Source organism: Lactuca sativa, chromosome 1, assembly GCF_002870075.4.
Source record: "Lactuca sativa cultivar Salinas chromosome 1, Lsat_Salinas_v11, whole genome shotgun sequence".
In the NCBI taxonomy this organism is placed as follows: Eukaryota; Viridiplantae; Streptophyta; class Magnoliopsida; order Asterales; family Asteraceae; genus Lactuca; species Lactuca sativa.
Window position 1 is genome coordinate 33,252,055 of NC_056623.2, and position 21,460 is coordinate 33,273,514.

A 21,460-nucleotide genomic window follows, 5' to 3' on the forward strand; every position below is an offset into this window, starting at 1 on the left:
AAAAATGAAAATTAAATGAAGGAACTTAATAAAACATTTAAGATGGATTAATGATAAATTAGTTGATTTTAGAAAAAATTATTGGAAATCATTGAAGAGGGTATTTAATAAAAAGTTTTTGTTAGATTATGGTCGGTGGAAAGATCATATAGAAAAACAATAAGTATTTATAAGTTTAATCATTGGAGGATTATAATATATAAATTAATAACTTTTTATATTTTGTGAAATATATGTAGGTTACGTAGGCCTGTCAAAATTAATATGATAAACTTTAACAAAATTTAATTCTTAGATATCATTATCAATATATGCTTATAGAAATTAATTTGAACACTTGTATCATATACTTACAATTTATATATAAGTTACAGAATATAACATTATTAATTACTAATATATAATACTATACGAATTTGTCTTTGGTGAACATAGCAACAAAATAGTGGGATAGTGTGGTTAACACCAAAATGGTGCAACTTTAAATCTTCAAAATGGCCTATGGTTAGAGATAGTTTTAGTAAGAAAAGATTGTCCATATCGTAATTTTAAAGAAAGTACAGGGACTATTTGTAACTTTAGAGGATCATGCGAATCCGGAATGCCTGTCACCTTGCTTCAATTTCACCACTGTAGCCTCTGCCGATGAACGGAGTTTCTTCGCGCTGCTTTTTTTCTCTCTCTATCTCTTCGTCGATCGTGTATATTTACCGGCGGACGTTAACGCTACCTTCTGGCCATTCCTCTTTTTCCATCGGCCTCTTCTACACAATTTCATCCTCTTTGATTCCATTTGCATGCCACATTTGGTAAAATTCTCTTTCAATACAAAACCCTCTTTTCAAAACCGTTTTAGTTCACTGTTTCTTCATTTCTCATTTGCTTGAAGTTTCCGCTACTGAGTTTTCATCATAAACGCAGAGTACTTGTGAGTTTATTTCATTGATGCATTTTCTCCGACTTTCTAGTAGTGATTTTGTCATGTTCTCTTATACACGATTATTCTTACTGCCACTAGTAGCCAATGTCGCAGTTGAGGGTTACATTATGTATTAGCAGTCTTAAGGCTGTATGAATGATGAATTTGCTATTTCAACCTTTTTGTTTGTTTTTGTTTTACTCGTATTCAGTATTTTGTTACCGATCAAAATATAGGGTTAACCCTGGTAAAAATCTACATGCACCATTTGTTTTCTGCATTTGGGGAAAATCGTAGGGTCAATCCATGATCTCAATGCGTTAAAACGTAACAAATCATAGGAGAACATCTACTTTGTGGTTCAGATATCCATATAATTTGCTTCCTTGGTTCCTACATTTCATGAAATGAGGGTTCAATCATGTAATTTGTGAAGAATAGTACTAGTCGATCATAGTTTTCTTTCGACTGTGTGTGTTCATTTATGGAAGCAGTCTCTCTACCCTTGGAAAAGAGGCACCACTGCCTACCTCTTACCTCTCCTAGCCCATTCATATGGGAGTTAGGTTTTATTTTATTATTATTATTATTTTAGGTTGTTGTACATTCTGAAAATATGATAGGAGTGCTCTAGAGCTATCCTCTTCACCACATATTAAGTCTAGATATAACATTCTAGAATAAAGAGTAAACACTGGACTAATTGGGTGAATCCCCAAACACTTGGAGTGTGATTTGGGTAATACTACTGTTGGTAACGTTTTGTATATGTGGTTGAAGACATGTTCCTTTATCGTTTGCTCCTTTTGATAACTTTTAAAATGATAGAGGATATGGTGTTCTATCTCATTACTTAAAATTATGCTCCGAGCTAAGTATTCTTTATATTATTACAAACAGACTTTAGGGAAAATCAGAAAAGGATCTCCACTTTTTTCATAGAGAAACATTGAAAAAACTATTTAGGTTGAAGTCTGTTCTGTTTGCTGGTTCTTTGTCAGTTCTTCTGTTGTGCCACACTTTATAGTGCATTGTTCTTACTACATCTATGATACCAAGGCAATTCTGAAGACCTTTTATGACTTTTCAGCAGATTGCAACAATCAGGATATGGTTGAAGCAGGTTGGGATTATAATCCTGGAGAAGTGGATGCAGGGTTGGTTAAGATGGAATCAAATTCTGTCAGGATAACTGATGACCAAGTTGAGCACTTGCATACAAAGTCAAATGCCCATAGAAGAATACCAGAATCTGAAGGGAATAGGAGCCGAAGTGCCTCAAGTACAGGTCAAAGTGGCACTTGCATCTTGGATCATGAAAAATCACATGTTGATGATACAAGCCCTTGTTCTACATCATCAACATGTGCTGCACCCATCTGTCGCCAATTTTGGAAAGCTGGAGCTTATAACGAGGATCTTACACCTGTCACCAAAACACATGGTACTTCACAATCAAACTAATCTCATGATTCTTTATCTTTGTTTCTTCTTGGTGAATGTGTTGTATGCATGCGATTATACTGATATGATTGAGTCCCAATTTCATGATTAAATAATTGTTGGTTGCTTCAGAAAGCTTAAAGAGTCATTTGAAGATCTTATTAGTTATTGTGCTTGCTGGTTTAGATAAATAAATTTATATTAATATATTGTTTGATGCATTAGTAACTTTGTATGTAATTAACAGCTGGTTCAAGTTATCTACACATACACCCGAAGTTTCTTCATTCTAATGCCACCTCACACAAATGGGCATTTGGTGGTATGTTGATCTTCACACTGTTATTTGTTCTATGTTGTTATATAATGATACACTGAATAGTCATTTTGTACATTTCTAACTCATTCTATTTGCCATCTTGTATCTGCAGCCATAGCAGAGATTCTTGATAATGCTGTGGATGAGGTAATCATGTTAATGTATTTCTAGTTGACTTTTCTTCAAGAAATTTATTTTTATTTCTTTATATACCATCATTCTTGTTGTTGCCTATTTGTTTATTTTGTTTGGATGCAGTTACATTTGTCTTTATGATAGCTAATCATTTCTTTCCTTCCCTAATCAGTCTTTTTACCCGATTACTTGAAAATGGAAGTATTTGAGAATGAAAATCTTCTGCATATTACCTAACAGTCTTCCATGCTTTACCTGTTGTGTAGATACCAAAAGGGGCCACCTGTGTGTACATAGATAAGACTTCAAACCCAAGAAATGGAAGTCCAGCATTGTTGATTCAAGGTAATGTTGTGCTTTAGGGTTTTCTCTTTATCATATTCCAACACTTGCAAGGTTATCATTATATGTGTGGCTTTTGTCTTGATGATTTAAATTTTAAACTAGATGATGGGACTGGAATGGATCCAGAAGCAATGCGCCGATGTCTGAGTTTTGGGTTTTCAGATAAAAAGTCAGACTCTGCAATTGGAAAGTGTAGGAACACAGTCTTCTCATTGTTGTCATTTTGTTTTTTTGTTTTTTCTTTGTTTTAATTGGTTGTGTTGTTGACATTTAGATGGGAATGGATTTAAAACAAGTTCCATGAGGCTTGGAGCAGATGCCATAGTTTTCAGTCGCAACTTTGTTGGCAGGTTTGGCCCTTGGGTTATCAACATGATTAGATCTTCTATTGTTTTTCTATTCCACAAAGGGGTTTTTAAAACTTGTAATATCTTTAAAATTATAGTATTCTCAAAGTATACTATGCATTTAAGCTAAACGAACCCATGTGGATCCAGAAACAAGGATGATCTGCAGTTGACAGCAAGCTGTCATCTTGTTTGTTGTATACACCATTTTCATACTTTTCACACAAGAAAAAGATTTTTAACAATGAAAGACCAACTTTAATATTTTAAAATTATGTTCAAAAAGAACTTTTAACAAGTCCATGTGGATCCAAAAACAATGCTCACCTCAAGCTAACAACAAGTCGTTTCTCACATAACAAAAAGATTTTACAAACTTTTATATCTTTAATGTTAAGTTATTGAGGTGTAATATGAATTTATGCTCCATGTGGACCCAGAAACGATAATTACAGATCACAGATCACCTGCAGTTTACAGAAATTGTGCATGTGTTGTATACACTGTTTTTTTTTTCATGCACACACACACAAAAAAAAAAAGATTTAAAATAATTTAAGACCAAAATAAAAAGTTATGTTATTGTTTTGACTCTTGAGTTTTGACATTCGGGTATCCTAACTGTTTTGTATACAGTTTTGAAGAATGTTTGAAAGGGAATGGGAGTTTGACACAGAGCATTGGCCTTTTATCATACACATTTCTGACTCAATCAGGCTATGACAGAATCGTTGTTCCCATGGTGTGTGAGAAAGTTTAAATTTCCTGTGATTTGCATTTACGCATTCCTTATTTAGGTCCTGAATTACTCAATTGTATACTGCAGGTACACTATGAGTTTAATTTTAAGACACACGTTTTCCAGCCACGCCAACACTCTGACTCAAATCTATCTGTGCTTTTGAAGTGGTCTCCTTATTCAACAGAGGAACAGCTGCTAAAGCAAGTAAGCATACTGTTTCTGTTTCTTTCTTGGCCTAAATGCACAAAATACCAATCTACTTTTCAAAAGAAGCATATTCTTGTTTCTTCTTACTACAACATTATGCTTTCCTGTTATTTCTTATTAGGGGAAAAATCTACCCAGTTATGCTAACTGATTACTAAAATGCTTATCTTATCCCATTTGCTAATTGCTATAATATAATTGGGAAGATTTTTCAAACTACAATGCCCTAACTAATAAAAGATATTTTGAAAGTACAATGTTGTAATAAAAAGAACCAAAAGTACAATGCTATAATATATATTTTTTTGTAGAGGACATTGCCTAAACTCTTCAAAGTATGATACTACTGTCTTCTGTCTAAAATTGATTTTTCTTGGGCCAGTCATATTATGTTAATAGTATACCGTTTCTTTCTTGGGCTAAATGTAAGAAATAGCAATGTAGTTTCCAAAAAGGCTTTATCCTAGCATTGTACTTTCATTTCATCTTATACCTTCAAATGATTTCTCATTAGGGTATATCGTACTTTGAAACAGATATAACAATGGGATTTTTTTTTGTTTTACTTTAAAAGGTAGAAAGTTATTGTTGTTATAATTGGGTTGATTTTAAATTACAATAAATAATTAGAAAATACAATTATGTAAAGAGAAGGATAGGAATGAAAGTTTAAAAAATACATATTGTTATTTGTTGCATTTAAATCGGCTGATCTTGTGTTTAAAATTGAGCTTTCTTGGAGTTGGACCAATCATCTCCTTGTTGAAGTTTTAGTTTTACCACAATCAGTTTGTATTACAACATACTACTAGATATAGAATTGTAGATTATCCATAATGCTAATGGGTTGTTATTACTTTTGTAGTTTGATAATGTTGGTCCTCATGGGACGAAAGTGGTCATCTACAATTTATGGCTCGATAATGAGGGTAATGTGGAGCTTGATTTCGAGTCAGATCCCGAGGTTTCAACTTCTTTCTTTTCCAACATTACCCTTTTTGTGGTCATTCTTAACAATTTTGAATTTTGAATTTTCTGCAGGATATTCGTATAGAATGGGATGGAAAAAGTAAAGCAAAGGATGATTCTCTCAAGGCAAAAAATGAAAATCACATTGCCAATCGCCTAAAATATTCTCTCCGTGTAAGTGTGAGGAGTTCAACTCTGTTTTTTGAACCATGCAGATGCAGTTTTTCCTTAAATTTGTAACATATGTTTCAGGCATATTTATCCATCTTGTACGTCAACCTTCCGGAGACTTTCTGCATTGTATTGCGAGGAAAAGTTGTTCTTTATGATAACATTGCAACTGATCTCAAGCACCCAGAATTTATCGAGTATAAACCGCATAGTGGCGAGGTGAGGTGATTATAACTTTTTATTCTCATAATTAACTTCAAAAACTAGGCAATCACCTGATTTTCAATCTGATCAAATTATTTCAGGGCAAAGTGTTAACAACAATAGGGTTCCTTAAGGAGGCCCCAGATGTGAATGTCCATGGCTTTAACATCTACCACAAGGGCCGTTTGATACTGGTGATTTTGATTTACATAAACATTCTTCATTTTTACCTATTTATTTATTCTTGTTAAAAAATGGAAATTCTAACAGTTACTTTGTTTAATTTTTTTATTCAGCCTTTTTATCCCGTGGTTACTTTTAGCCGCAACCGAGGGAGAGGTGTTGTTGGTGAGTGTTTGGTCTTGTTATAGTTGACCATCCAAACGACATTTTTAGTTGACTTTTTTTTTTCTTATGTAGGTGTACTTGAAGCAAACTTTATCGAACCAACGCATAGTAAACAAGATTTTGAGAAAACAAATGTTTTCCAAAAGCTTGTGACTAGATTAAAAGACATGACGCATGAGTACTGGTGTGACCTAGCTACTACTACTTGTTTCATGCCAAATACTGTAATATTATAACATAACTCTTTAAACTTTAAAGTAACATTTATTTGTTGTTAGGGATGTTCATTGTAGCCTAATTGGGTATCAAGTTCCTAAAAAGCTTCGCTCTTCTTCATTGCCTCCCCCGACCCCGAATTCAGCTCATTTGACACAAACGCCTCCACCCTCACACTCGAGAAAAAGCACCATCACTGCTAATCATACTGGTGGCTCTAAAAGCGCACCAGTAATCACCACAGTTAGCAGCAGGGCTGCTTTATATGCTAAATCACCACCCAATCCCAATCCCATCATAGAAGAACCACCTGCTGTCCCACAAGCTGCTGAAGAGGGTATTATCATTATTTCATTTTAATAATAATAATAATAATAATTTGTTTTTATTGTTGAGGTTATAGACTGATAATCACATGTTTTATTAAATCAGGAGGATCAGGTTTGAAGAGGAAATTACCAGAGGGAGAGGGAGACGGATCCCGTATGAGAGAAGCTGATCAACCAGACTCAAATATGGTAATAAATGTTTAGATTGGAAGAAATATTCTTTATTATCTTTATTTCTTTCATCATAACAAACATCGTGTTCATTGTTTGTAGCCTAATACCGCACAAAGTCAAAGGTTGATGATCTTGATGCAAGAAAACAAGAAGCTCCAACAACAGTGACTATCTATCTTTTTATTAAATTTTATATATATATATATATATATATATATATATATATATATATATATATATATATATATATATATATATATATATATATATTGTGTTGTGACTTGTGAATGTCATTTGGTTTATTTGTATGTTTGTTTTGTTTCAGATGCTTGAAATCCGAGAAGGCAGGGGAAGAACTTAATCTCAAGGTATGTAGTTGATTTTAGTAATATTTTTTAGTTTTTACAGATACAGACAATCTATCTGCACTGCATTGCCTTTGTTTATTAATTTAATGTCAAATGTCATATTATTATATTATTATTAAATGGGAATCGGCAATTGGCAGGTGATGAATCTGAAGATAGCATTAGGTGAGGCTCAAAAAGAATACGCTGCTTTGTTGGCAGAGTTGATGGTTTTCGAGAATGTGAATGTTAATAATAGCAGCAGAAGTGGATATTTGTACATGTAGGCAGTAGATATGATTCCACGAGTCTCTCTCTCTCTCTCTCACTATATATATATATATATATATATATATATATATATATATATATATATATATATATATATATATATATATATATATATATTGTGTTTTTTGGAATAGAGAATGAGGTTTAGGTAGGGGGTAGTAAAGCTGTAAATGTGAATATAGGGGGGATGAAGTATTATGAGAGGTACATGGCACTACTAGTAAATACATTTAGGACCGACAAAAACATTATTGTCAAGTGAAGTCCTTTTTGCTACATGTTTACTATGAGATGGTTAAATATTTCCCAAATTGCCAAGATATTTTTTGAATCTTATAATAAATAATAACAACAAAGTATTCTAGAAATTTATACATCTATCGATATATCTAATTTGAATGTCGTGTAAACTACTACACTTGCATCTATACACAATTCCCTAGTCCACTTCATTTATTAAACAAAATCATAAAACCTCAAGTCAACACCCTATTTGTTACCCACAACAAGAGTCAAGATAGCACATGACATGTTGACATTTGCCAAATGCTCTTTAGTCCAGTACTATGTGAATGTGACACAATAAAAACAGCCAGCCTACTTCAAGGAACAATTCCATAAATTTGTGGTCACTTGAAAGATAATGTGAAACGTAAACAACTGGAACATTCTCTTCTATTTATTGTGTATAATTTGACTAGCAGGTTAAATATTATGTAAACCTAAACATAAATTAGGATGAAAAGAATATCATACAAGAACAGGCAGCAGCTGACACTAATAAAAACACAAAATAAAATCTTAAGTTCCATTGTTGATTACGGATTGAGGAGCTCAACAAACCAAACCAAACCAAACCAAATCAATATCCACAGCAAACCCCCATGGAAGTGCATAAGTGTAGACAAATATAACTAAGGAAGTAAGCTTGAAACTACAATCAAACATTTGCTCATATTTGAACGCACAGTATCTAGTATCTACATAGCTTCCAAAGATTGCAACTTTTGATGCATATGTCCTCAAAATCCGCGACTACTTAACGAAAGGAGAAAATAATCAACCAAAATACCATCAAAACCCTAACCTCCTTTCGATTGCATCAATGACCATAACTTGCAGCGTTGCAGTTTACTTGATAAAAACGTCTTCAAATGCCCTAGTTTGAATTAACAATATGCTGAAAAACAAATTGCCAAACTGATAGCAGAAATAATTGAAATTTTCTTGATCTACAAACCAAGTGTGAGACACAAATAAACTAAGGAACACACACTTTGATGCATACAATGGCCGTTTCATCAATACGAAGCCCTAGTTGAGAAAACGAGAAGAAAATAAATGTCCAAATCGTAACCTCCGTTTCCACGTCGCATGACATAAGTATCGGTAAGTTTAATGGTGATTAGGGTTTCTGCGAAGCCGATGAAGATGAAAAAAAAAAAATTTGGACCATTTCTCGATTTGTGCGTGTCATCCTTGCGCAGGGGCCATGCTAATCTTCTCTGTATCGTTCCAATTTTATCGGATGTCCCCGAAGGGACGATAATGGATTCTGAGCTCGACTATATAACGCTACACTCAGTTCTTCATCTGGTCGATGTGGGACTAGACAGCTGACAGCATCTTGTTACATCAACTAAATAATACATTGTTTTAGTTTTTTCTCTTTTAAAAATAAACATCGCCATTCATATATAATATTTTATTATATTTCCGTCAATCAGATGAAATGCTTTTTCTCACTTAAATTTTCATTTTTCTTATACGAGATTTTATAATTTTATTATGTATTATCAAAATTTACCATTACCAACTCTCACAAACTTTAGGTATACGGAGATAGAGTAGGAAATTCAAAGAACTCTAAGGTGTACCAACGTTAATTTTTTTCATCTTATTCTATTATTTTTCTTTAATGAATTATATGTGTATTATTTTAACTTGTGGAGTTGCTCAATACCAATTAAGGACTATTCATACAAATAAAATGTCATCACAACATAAAGATAAAAGATTGTAGTTGTTAGTGACTTAGTGTATGTAAATTATTTAGTTATTAGCCCATGTTATTACTCTCATATATTTGTACTTGTAATATGGAACTTTGGAAGGCAATGAAGATAATCATTCTGTAATATGGTATCAAAGTTGAAATTTTAAAATCATTACTATCTCTCTCTCATACACACACCTAAAAACTATTAGATTATAATGGGACATAATAAGATTTACACACCGTGGTATCTTCTTTTATGCATGTTTTATCCTTGTTTTCCTCTTGATACAATTTCCAACTTCCAAGCTTCCAACTTTGTTTATTTTTAGTCATTCTTCTTGATAATGTATTTCTCTAGCTACAAAATAGATTTTACACTTATTAAACATCAAATATCTTTGTAATTAACCAAAATAAAGTTAAAATATACTTATATAATGCATAAATATATGTATAAATATAGCAATATCATTTATATTTGTAATATTACATTTCGGAATACGAGGATAATAATTCTATAATAATAGTTTCTAGAAAACTTTGAAAATAATGAGAACCAATACAACTAAAATCTACACGATCAATTGCTAGAAAGCAGTATACATAACATGCATCCCACACACACACGTCCAAAGTGAATAAATAATTAGGGATCGAAATAGATTGCAATTTTGTGTTGTATTACGAAGAGTTGAAAGCATACATATTGGATTTTGAAGGAGACATATTTTACTAAGAGAAGTCTTTATTATGTCATGGTAAAAATGTAAAATTAGTATATTGTTTTCTTGATGATTTTTGTTAGTAATGCTCCTTGGAAGTTAGGTTAGAGACCATCCTATTAATTACAGATATTATGTGTAATTCATGTCATTTTATGTGCTGAGCTAACACCGTGAAAGGTGGGTGTCACACACGTGCACAATCTATATTAATTTCATTCCAATTATTTCATATTATAATTCATGTTGTAAAGTTCCAAAAATAATTTCCACCCAAACAACACATATGTGGGTTAAAGGAGTTTACACATAACATGTGTTTAATTATTTGGTAGATGACAGAAATGAGAGGCCATGAGGGTGACTTAACGTATCTTGCATATTGCTTGAATTCAAATTGCACCACCACGTCGGCAAAATATGGAGCAAGTGTAGCAGAGGCTGCAAAGTCTATCCATGGCCAAACTAAGCCCATTTTAACCGGTGGAATCATGATACTAAGTATAAATGCAACCACAAAAGTAATTCTATAAACCAATACTCAGTATCATGTTATTTTGGCGTTGGCGTGATCGTTTGGCCTATGTAAATGGTCCACTATCAAAAAGAACACGACTACCCCACAATAGAATAGAGCTTCCATGCATGAAGAACTACATAAGGAAATCATACAAATAATAACAGAGAATCATCTAAATAACCTTTAAATCATAACATTGATGCATTATTTCTTTTTAACTACATAAGGGACATGACTTAAGGTGTTTAATTTTACTTGAAAGACTTAATAGGTACATGACTTAATTCAATATGGTTTTATTTGATTTAATGCATAAAAAACGAGTTAACAGAGAAATTCAAGGAATTTTTTTGCTACTAAGTTTGAACTATTTATAAATTTGCCATCATTTATACTTTTCTTCCATTTCGCAAAATGTCGATATGTTTTCATACATTTTTCTAGAGTATAATTAATAATAGGAATACAAAAAGAACACTTGAATATAACAAATTATGGAACTGGAGTATTCCATTAAGTCCTAACCTTTTAAATATTTTCCATATTTTTATGTAACATTTGAGTTTTGGTATGTTTCCCTTTTAACCTCCTTTATGCAAAATTTCTATCTTTTGGTCCCTAGCTAGTACGGGGACGTACTCTATGAGTACACTTAACATACTAGCACATTTCTGAACATGGGATTCACCCACGTACGCATGACATACGATACAGAGACAAACCCTAATTTTTAGGGTTTGTGTCATATTTAAGCAACTTATAACACACTTGGACCCTCTATTGATCAACCTTCATTCCCCTATAACCTAAGATCGAAACCCTGGCCTCCCATAGTGTGTTCTTGAGCATTGGAAGTAATTTTGTGTTGTTTTGTGTGCATTGAAGAAGTTGGTGCTTGGTGACCAAGCTTTGGTTGGACTTAAAGTTGTAGATCCAGAATCTTCATCAAGTTTGCTAGCTCCAGAAGATATAAAGTTCTTATCATAGAACCTGTTTGTGTTAGATTGAGATTAGGGCTTGCTTTTTAGCTTATTATGGTCTTTTGGGTTCTCTTTAGGAGTTTGAGTCCCTCGATGAGCTAGGAGGATAGATCTTAACCCATATGATGTTGCTTGCGTAAAAAGGTGCCATCTTGATGAATCATATTGGTCCATGCTTGAGTTAGATCCCTTATTATGGGTCTTAATGGACAAAATTAATCGGGTTTTGGGGTCCCATTAAGATACCTGGGAGTGTGCCAAAATCCCTCAAACCAAGGCTCTGATACCAACTTGTAACGGCTCAATTTTTCAAATAAAATTTTCATTTTTAAAATAAAAAAAACATTCCCATAATCCATAAAATCTCAATGACAATCGCTTTCAAATTCATAACATTAACACTTTATTTCAAACATCAGAGTGTCCCCATACAATGCATGAGAGAGTGTGTGCCGCGTCATCAAGCCTTGCCCTTTCCCTTGCCCTTGCCCTTGCCCTTGGGCTCAGAAGTAGCTGAAACAATCAACAAATTGTAAGTTAATGCTTAGTGAGTTCCCCAAAGCAAACCCCACACAATCCACATAATCACATAGTCCATATCAACTACAATATAGCTACATAAACCACATAAGCCATGCATACAAACATATAAGGATGTCATGGAAACCTTCCAAGGTCTTATACCAAGTGCCACTAGAAAACTCACGTGGTCTTAACTATCTGCCATGGGAACCCCTCACATGGTCTTTGTTATCCGCCACTGGAACCCCCACATGGTCTTGGCTATCTGCCGTGGGAACCTCCACACGGTCTTCACTAACCATAGAAATAACATACGTGTAACATCCCATTTTGAATCGTCCGTGATTTAGGGTTCGTGGGCTGCAACATGGGCATGAGGAAGCCTCATGCCTGCGATGAGTTGCTAGAAGCGTAGGGCTTCTCGCCAACTTTTTGGGGATATAAGGTTCGTTAGAAACGGAGTTGTAACGAAGAAGCTACGATAGTTTGAAGTTTTGGCAAGTTTAGTCATCATTGTGAAATGTATGACAATTGAGTACTCGGGGCGTAATTATGTGTATTCTTGACGTACTCATGTGCCTAGAAGGAACACGAAGGCCACCTAGTACGCTGGGCGTACTAGGTCCAGAAAGACACCCTAATATTTTGGAGTGTCCCTATTTAAGGAACGTTATGTCTTCATATCCAGCCACCATTTCAAGACCTCAACCCTCTCAAAACCCTAATTTCCTTCCCTTGAGCTTGAGTAATCATTTGTTAGCTTCTATTTGTTCTTGTGGGATTCTTTGAATGTAGAAGGAGTATTGAAGAGAATGGAGTTGGAGTCCAGGCTTTGGATCCGAGCTTTTTTGTGGTTGGAGCATCATTTGAAGGTATAAAGCTCAGAGCTTTCTCATCCTTTTTGATTTGTGCATAATATGGTGAATTTTAGGGTTTTTGGTCCCAAATCTTGAAGCTTTATGAGTTGTTGAACTCCAGAGCCTAATATCTGTCCCTTTGAGTGTTTTTAATGGAGTGGATTCATAAAAATGGAGTCCATGACGTCAAAAACCACCCCATGCATGAGATATGAGCATTTTTGGGAATAAAGAGTGAGGGTTTTTGTGTTTGGGACATCCTTAGCCATGAAAATGCTTAAAGTCATGAAATTTATGGAGTATGAGCTTTTAGGGAGTCCATATCTGAGAGTATAGCTATGGTCTTAACGGGTTAAGACCAAGAGAGTGAATTAAGCAAAACTGGGCGTACGTCCAACGTAATTCCAGTACGCCCCGCGTACTGATCTAGTGTCCTCGATCAGGATTCGCGTGTATGCTTGTGTACGTTGAGCGTACCAAGGGAGGTACACCCCGCGTAATCTAGCCATGGGCTTTTTGGGCTAAATCTCATATTGGGCCTTTAGTGTTGGGCCTGGATTTTGGGCTTGTTTTGCTAGAGATTTTGATCAGAGAAATATATGTATATGTCTTGGGCCTTTGTGTTGGACTTGCTATTTGGACTTAAGTTTAAGAGTTGGGCTGTGGGAGAGACCATTTAGTATTGGGCCTTGGTGGGGCCAATGAGCTTGAGTTAATTGTGGGCCGGGTAGTGAGCTATCTTTAGACCTAATGAGTGAGGTTTGGTCTTAGATCTTAATTGGGTAATTGGGGGTTTTGGCTCAGTGTTAGAGGTCGGTGTGCAACAACAACATCTTTAGGAGTTGTTCATCATCCGAGGTGAATCTTCTCACTATATTTACCTAGAGTGGTAATCTTTGTGTGACCGGAGGGTCTTATGTGTTTATATTGAGTATTGTGATATCCTGCATATTGTCTTTATGATTTATGTTGTGTATTATTATGAGCTTAATGAGTTAGGACCGGAGGATCCACACGAGTTGTGGGACCGGAGAGTTCTACTAAGACACATTGACCGGATGGTCTTACTTGAGTATATCCATGAGAGGCTAATGAAATATGTGTGGTATTTTGGGGAACTCGCTAAGCTTTGTGCTTACCGTGTTATGTGATGTGTTTTGAGGTACTTCTCAGGATCACGGGAAGGCGCCGACTTGATTGTACACACGAGATGCAGTTATGTTTGAGGATCCTGGATTTTTATAATGGATATGTGTCTTTAATAATTTGATACTTTGGGATTTTTGTGAAATGTATTAATGAGAATTATGTGATTTTAAAATGAAAAATTTGTTTGAAAATTTATGGTGTTACAAGTTGGTATCAGAGCCTTGTTTTGAGGGATTCAGATTTACCTTCGGGTGTGTCTGGACTAAAACTGAGGATTTGAGAAAAAATTTCAAAATAAATGATTTTTTTTTCAAAATGAGAAAGAGTTTTAAGAGAAAAACGAGTTTGAGCAGTGTGTATAATCAGCCAGAGCCCAAACGGTGATTTCCCAGAATACCCTTACTTATTTGTGTTATGAGATATTCATGAGATATTAGGGATGCATGCTAGAGGATATGCTAGGTATTTCATATCTTAGGGCTAGAGTTGCCTGATTTATGATGCCTTAGTGTGACATCCCCAAAATCTCGGCCAGAAAAGACCGATTTCATTTATGCTTTCTAAAACATTTTCAGAGTAAATCCTTTTAATTTTAAAAAAGATGCGGAATTTGTTCCCAAAAACAATACATGATAAAATAGATATTTATCAAAACATTTAATATAGAAATATGATTTCATTTCATAATCAAAAGTCGGGATGTCATGTTCCGATACAGATCATAAAGCATAAACGATAACATTACAAGTCATTCAACAAATATATACATATACAGACTTGTAAACAAAACAACTTGATGATTCGCCCATCTTAAGCTCTTGCGCCACTTCCTGTAATACAAATAAACTGAGTGGGTCAGGCTTGGGAGCCTGGTGAGGATATAGGGTTTTCAACCCACAATAATTATATTTAATTTCAACAATCCACAATAAACCCGATTACCCATTCTCGTTATCCTCACTTTACGTCCCTAAAATAACATCTATTATAAGGAACCTAATTTAGGATTTTCATCGGGACGGACATTACTGCAGAGGGGCTTCCTCAACAATAAGTGCCCTAAAGGTAACCATGTGGGGGATAGAGTACACCGGTGAACACGTCGTTCACAACACCTACAGGTAATGAGCCTGCTAGTGTTCCACAGGACAATCTAGAATAGTCCGTGGTCGTCATCCATACTCTGCTGAATGACTAGAATAACACCAATAACACTGAGGCCTCTCATCTGTTTATTGCACACCAATTATCTACCCATATTCTACCCAACATATTAGTAGATAAAAATATACATTTTTATACATTGTTTAAAAACCTGTATAGCATGCTTTAATCAATACATATTCCATATAACAGATGAGGCATACACATATAACACATATTTCATAGAGAATATATCAGATCTATGAGATAGAAGAGAGCGAATATACATTCACACATATAACAACAAGATATATACACATAGCACGTATTTTATATAGAATACTTCATAATATTGCGTTGGAATGAAAATGACTACACACTCACTTGATCGGAAGACGATCGGGCAGCACTACGGCTTGCAGAAGTAGTGTTTCTCTGTAGATCTAGAAAATCTTCACAAAAACCGGGCTCCTCGCGGGCAGGGCTTCGGCTCGGAAATCTCACTTCTCGGGATCCTCGGGACTTCGGAACTTGCTTCGGGGCTCGGGAATAATATCGGGGCTTCGGGATATGATTGGCACGCAAATCGAGGCAAAAACTAGAGAGAAAGTAAGAAAAATCGCAAGGAAAATGGCTGATCTCGAGTTCTATTTATAGGTTGCTGGGTCTGAGATTACGCTGGGCGTAATTTCAATTTACGTTGGGCGTACTCAGTACGCTGGGCGTACTTTGACGTCACTACGTGCGTCGACCGGTGGCACTCGAGTATTGGTCAAACAAGTTGCATCCGACTGAGTACGCTGGGCGTACTCAAATTACGCTCGGCGTAATTTGACTCGTCAACTTCTAAATTGCGTAACTTTCGCATACGAACTCCGTTTTCAACGTTCTTTATATCCACGCGTAGGTGAGACCATACTCTACAACTTTCATTTAGACTCCATTGGCTAATTTTGACTTTATTTTTATTATTTATTTTTAGAAGGCCGAGACAGAAAAACTTCGTTATAAATTCATAACTTCTTCGTCCGACGTCCGTTCTCGCCTAACTTTTCATCGTTTCGCTACTAACAACGAGATCTTCGATTCTCGTTTAGATTGTTTCGGCTAAAAACCGCTCGATCTCAAATTGAGTATTCGGGTTGCATACTGCCAAGTCGAAACTTCAGAAAATCATAATTTCTTCATACGAAGTCAGATTTGGGTGTTCTATATATATTTGGAAACCTCGTTTCAACTACTACAACATTATCCAATGATATCAAGTTTATTTTACACTTAAATTTTGACGCTTATTTTATTCTTAATTCATTAAATTATAATAATTAAGAAAACACACATAAATCACATAATTCACATAATTCACAAATAATACATTTTATTATTTCAAATTGGGGTTACAAAGGTTAACCTAGACTATTACATTGCTAAAAATGGCAAGCCCAGAAACACGGGCGTTACACTTAGCTTAGGAAATGCTTTTGATTGATATTATCTGCTATTGCTATGTGTATGTGTTGACGCAAAGGGGGAGATTGTCGGGTCATTTGTATTGCGTCATTGAGTATTAATCGTTTAGTCCGTTTTTGTATAATGGGTTGGGACAACCCACCCGATAATTTATTATTAGGGTTTTACTATTTAAGGTGCATGCATGGACCGTATCTTGTAATCGTCATTCTTGTAAACCCTGGACAACCTTTACAGTAGTAGTTCTTCATCGAGCTCTTCTAAGGTTGTTCATATTAATCATTCAACATACTTTGATCATCTTTGTGTGTTTTTGATTCGTTTACCTGTTTGAATCTATTCGATCATTCAAGATTTATTCTTAACACCTTCCACACTAGCAGTTATCTTGATGGGGAAAAGGTCAGACTTGCTTCCTGTCTTATGAAAGACAAAGTTTGAGATTGGTGGGAGGAGATTGGGCGCTCCGTGGGTGATGCAACAATTAATTTGATGACATGGGATGATTTTGTGACAAGATTTCGAGCTGAGTTTGTACCGATGATTGAGGTACAGCAGTTGGTGAGGGAGTTCCAAGACCCTCGCCAGAGCACTGAGATGGTGGCTGAGGTCACCGCTATATTTCGCGAGAGGGCGTTCTTGGTTCTGTAGTATGTGGCGGATGAGGAAATGCAGAAGGCGAGATACCATGAGATGTTGAGGGGTGATATTCGGAAGTTTATGAGTCGATCTAGTTGCAACACGTTGTAGGATATGATTGCGAGAGCTAGAGAAAGGGAGATTGATCTAGAGATGGAGAAGAAGAGGAAGTCGGGTCAGGCTCAGGTTTCAGGGGGTTCAGGAAAGAGGCACACTGTATTCGATTCGAGATCAAGAGGTGTCACATCCCAAAACCAAGAACGGTGGAAACGTTATGGGGAGGAGGACGTCATGTACAATATTATAACAATGCGAAGTAGTAAATAAGCAACAACATCATCCATTGCATTAATAGTATAATTTCATACAAGTGTGTTCTTTAATAGTAATAAGACACCAAAAAGAATAATCAAAATAAAAAACAAGTCTTGAAGATGCTCCGTCTTCTCAAAACCTGATCATCGGTACCTGTCTACCGGTGACCTGAAAATACAAGTTATTTTGAAAGCGTAGATCAACATTAAAGTTGGTGAGTTGATAAGTATTTAGTGTCAATGTTTGTATAATTTTGATGAAAATGTTTGTAATTGAACAATGTAAATGTTTGTATATGTTTGAAAACTCCTAGAAAATCCTATATTTTCTACTAGTATAAAAAGTAGTCTTCTGCCAAGACCCGACTGTTTTGTATGTTTGTCTCTTTGTAAAAGTGAAAGCTTTTCCCAAGTATGACTATCATTACCAAAATATAGTTTTATATTACCCTTTATGTGAGAAGATCACAATTTGAATATAATGGGAAAATGTATATTTGTACTGCAATATTATTTGTATTAATCACCGAAGTAATAACTACCTTAAAACCAATGGTTTAATTAAGGCAAAATGTGATATGATTGTTACCATACTAATCTGACTATAACACGACGATGAAAGAGGACATAAGAAATGACATTTGGCACCCGTAGACTTGCAAGTCCCACTGTAGCGAACAACAAAGGTGTAGGATAGTCAATCCAGTATAGATCTATACGCAAACTGACGCTCTCCCTCCAGGAGATTCTGGTTACAAAACGTGACATAACGAAATGGTCGATGTGTCATGAAGTAGTATCTCACATTATGTTATCTCTGAATCTTGTTATAGTATGCTTGTTATAGTAATAATATCCTATGTATAGTATTCTCTATATAGTATCCTTTGTATAGTGTTCTCTGTTATAGTATTCTCTATTATAGTATTCTCTGTTATAGTATTCTCCATTATAGTATTCTCTGTTATAGTATTCTCTGTTATAGTACTTGTATATGATAGTATTCTCCTAAACTATACATATTATAGTTTACTAGTAAGTTATGTATATGAATAGATGAATGTATACCCTTGCTACCCAAAGGTACTGAACGGACTGAATACAACTTTTATGTTTACATAATATATATCTAATATTTAGACGACCTTCGGACAACTGGCTGGTACCCTAAGTCCACATCCAAACAAGGAAAAGGAAATGAAGCGAGCTAGCAGTCCTAAGTCTTTTAAACATTATGTATATAACTATACATATATATACATATATATATATATACACACATGCTTTTGACAGTATATATAAGTTAAAAAGAGGTTTTGTAACACATTTAAAGATTTTTGAGAAATAAATAAATAATGACTTGATGTCAGTTTATAAAACGATTTAAAAGTAGTTTGTTTTGAAACACAGTTTGAAGTATATGAAATCCTTGATTGAAACATAGTTATAAATCACATGTGATTGATCTTATAACTAGCATGTTTTCTACTTGTATCCCCCCCTATAAAAACATTTAAAATCTTTTAAAAGATAAGTTTAAGGTGTATGAACTCACCTGAGGTGAGTGATGCGAATGTAAGATCGGTAAAGGATGCTAAGTGTCAAGTGAGGACTTGAGCACACACGGATCCTATTTAACATATAATGACACATATATGCTTACAATTAATGTTTATAACAACTAATTAGGTAATGGAACAACCTTAGGGACTAGGAAACACTTGTACTGAAGTGTTAAACCACTTATGTTGCATATATAAGGGATGTAGGGCCTCACTTGGGAGTTTATGGTCCATATGGTATGAACCACATGAGTTTACAGCCATAAACTCATGGTACTATGTATCAAGTTGTGGTTTAAGGTCTTATAAGTCCATATGAAGTGTTCTATGATCAAGTCTAAGCCCTAGGAAGGAATGGTGGCACCATTGCACCATTAACTAGTGTTCACGGCCTAAGGACCATTTCCCCATGAGTTTATGGTCGTAAACTCATGGTATCTTGTACCAAATCAAAGTTTAAGGTCCCTAGCTTATGATAGAAGTGTTCTAGACTTGATCCTAAGGCTTGAGAAGAGATTAGGGCTCATTTGGACCCTTAAATAGAGTTTACGGCCCAAGAAGGTTCCTTGGCCGTAAACTCCCTTTTGATCATGATTTCCTGATGAATTGTAAGTGTAATCTAGTTGATTTAAGCATAGAACAATCTAGGATAAGAGTACTTACAGTGTAGAAGCTTGAAAGTGTGCTTAAGGCTCAAGAACACTAGTGTGTGTTCTTAGTGAAATGAAGAACACTTGATTATCTATCAAATGAAGAGATTTCACGGATGAAATCATACACATACACTAGATAATGAAGTTTATTAACTAATCAAGGAAGAACAACACTTACTAAGTTGAAGATCTAGTGATGATACTTGAGAGAGAATGAGTTTTGGGTCTTGAAAATGATTAAAATGACAAAAATGGCTAAGTGTCACCTTTATACCCTAGAGTTTACGGCCGTAAACTCCATGTTAGGGCCGTAAACTCCAAACTCTTGGATTTTTGGAACTTAAATGATGCATACTTTACCCTAAAGTATCCTCTCTCCAGTTATCTCTTGCAGTACTAGGATTTAGAACACTCAAACTGACTCCAAAACTGCTAAAATTTAGCAATTGAAAGTTTGACTTTGATTGAATGCAGGGATTGATATAAGATAGAAATTTCGAGTTGTCACAAGAGGCCAGCAAGGTCGGAGACGTTGTGGCAAGCGCAACAAGACGCACAATGGGGCGATGATTGATTACGAGCATCAGTTGGAATGTATTCGGTCCCCAAGTGGGGGAGAGTTAGTAGTTTAGGAGAGAGAGATTAGCGTAGGCGGATTCTATGTTCAACAAATAGGGCCAAACGCTATATTCATCAGGGTTATTCTGGATATATCACCTACGTTATGGATACCCGAGATAAGGGTAAGGCGATTGAGGATGATGTGTCGGTTATAAGGAAGTACCGTATGTGTTTCTGGAGGGTTTTCATGGGGTGCCTTCAGAGAGGCAGGTGGAGTTTAGGATTGAATTGGTTCCGAGTGCGGCTCCGATAGCCAAAGCACTATATCGGTTAGCTCCTCCAGAGATGCAAGAGTTTTCTACACAACTACAAGAGTTGTTAGACAAGGGATTCATTCGACCAAGCAGCTCACCATGGGGAGCATCGATCCTGTTTGTATAGAATATGGATGGGTCTCATTGGATGTGTATTGACTACCGGGAGCTGAATAAGCTAACATTGAAGAACCATTATCCACTCCCGAGGATTGATGATTTGTTTGACCAACTTGAGGGTGCATCTTTGTTTTCCAAGATTGATCTTCGTTCAGGTTATCATCAGATGAGGGTCAGAGTTAGGGATATGTAGAAGACGGCCTTTCAAACTCGTTATGGTCATTACGAGTTTGTGCTAATTCCCTTCGGGCTCACCAATTCTTCAGCCGTGTTCATAGACGTAATGAACCGCATATGCAGCCCGATGTTGGATCGTTATGTGATTGTGTTTATTGATGACATCCTGATCTATTCTAAGACTCTAGAATTGCATGAGGAGCATTTAAGAGAGGTGTTGGAGACCTTGACGAAGGAGAGACTTTATGAAAA

At 35.3% G+C, this 21,460-nt stretch overlaps 1 protein-coding gene and 1 non-coding gene across 2 annotated transcripts; one reads left to right on the forward strand and one right to left on the reverse strand.

Moving 5' to 3' along the window:
• The first annotated feature begins 361 nt into the window (after positions 1-361).
• Positions 362-7,534, forward strand: LOC111913557 (protein MICRORCHIDIA 6). Its single transcript, XM_042899889.2, has 20 exons — positions 362-809; positions 2,010-2,363; positions 2,610-2,684; positions 2,794-2,828; positions 3,083-3,161; positions 3,264-3,353; positions 3,436-3,511; positions 4,145-4,250; positions 4,335-4,454; positions 5,323-5,421; positions 5,499-5,600; positions 5,679-5,816; positions 5,903-5,995; positions 6,098-6,149; positions 6,222-6,333; positions 6,428-6,702; positions 6,798-6,883; positions 6,968-7,032; positions 7,194-7,236; positions 7,377-7,534. The coding sequence occupies exons 2-20, from the start codon at positions 2,030-2,032 to the stop codon at positions 7,500-7,502; spliced, it is 2,106 nt and encodes a 701-aa protein (XP_042755823.1). The 5' UTR covers positions 362-809; positions 2,010-2,029; the 3' UTR covers positions 7,503-7,534.
• Positions 7,535-8,947: 1,413 nt separating this feature from the next.
• LOC111913621 (U6 spliceosomal RNA) lies at positions 8,948-9,050 on the reverse strand. Its single transcript, XR_002857572.1, has one exon. It is a non-coding gene; the product is annotated as a U6 spliceosomal RNA (small nuclear RNA).
• Between the last annotated feature and the right edge of the window lie 12,410 nt (positions 9,051-21,460).

Bases quoted from the DNA above. Each gene is read 5' to 3' on its own strand.
- LOC111913557 (XM_042899889.2), top strand. From the start codon at position 2,030: ATGGTTGAAGCAGGTTGGGATTATAATCCTGGAGAAGTGGATGCAGGG. The intron at 3,512-4,144 runs GTTTGGCCCTTG...TTTTGTATACAG, and splicing joins AGTCGCAACTTTGTTGGCAG to TTTTGAAGAATGTTTGAAAG. The intron at 5,601-5,678 runs GTAAGTGTGAGG...CATATGTTTCAG, and splicing joins GCCTAAAATATTCTCTCCGT to GCATATTTATCCATCTTGTA.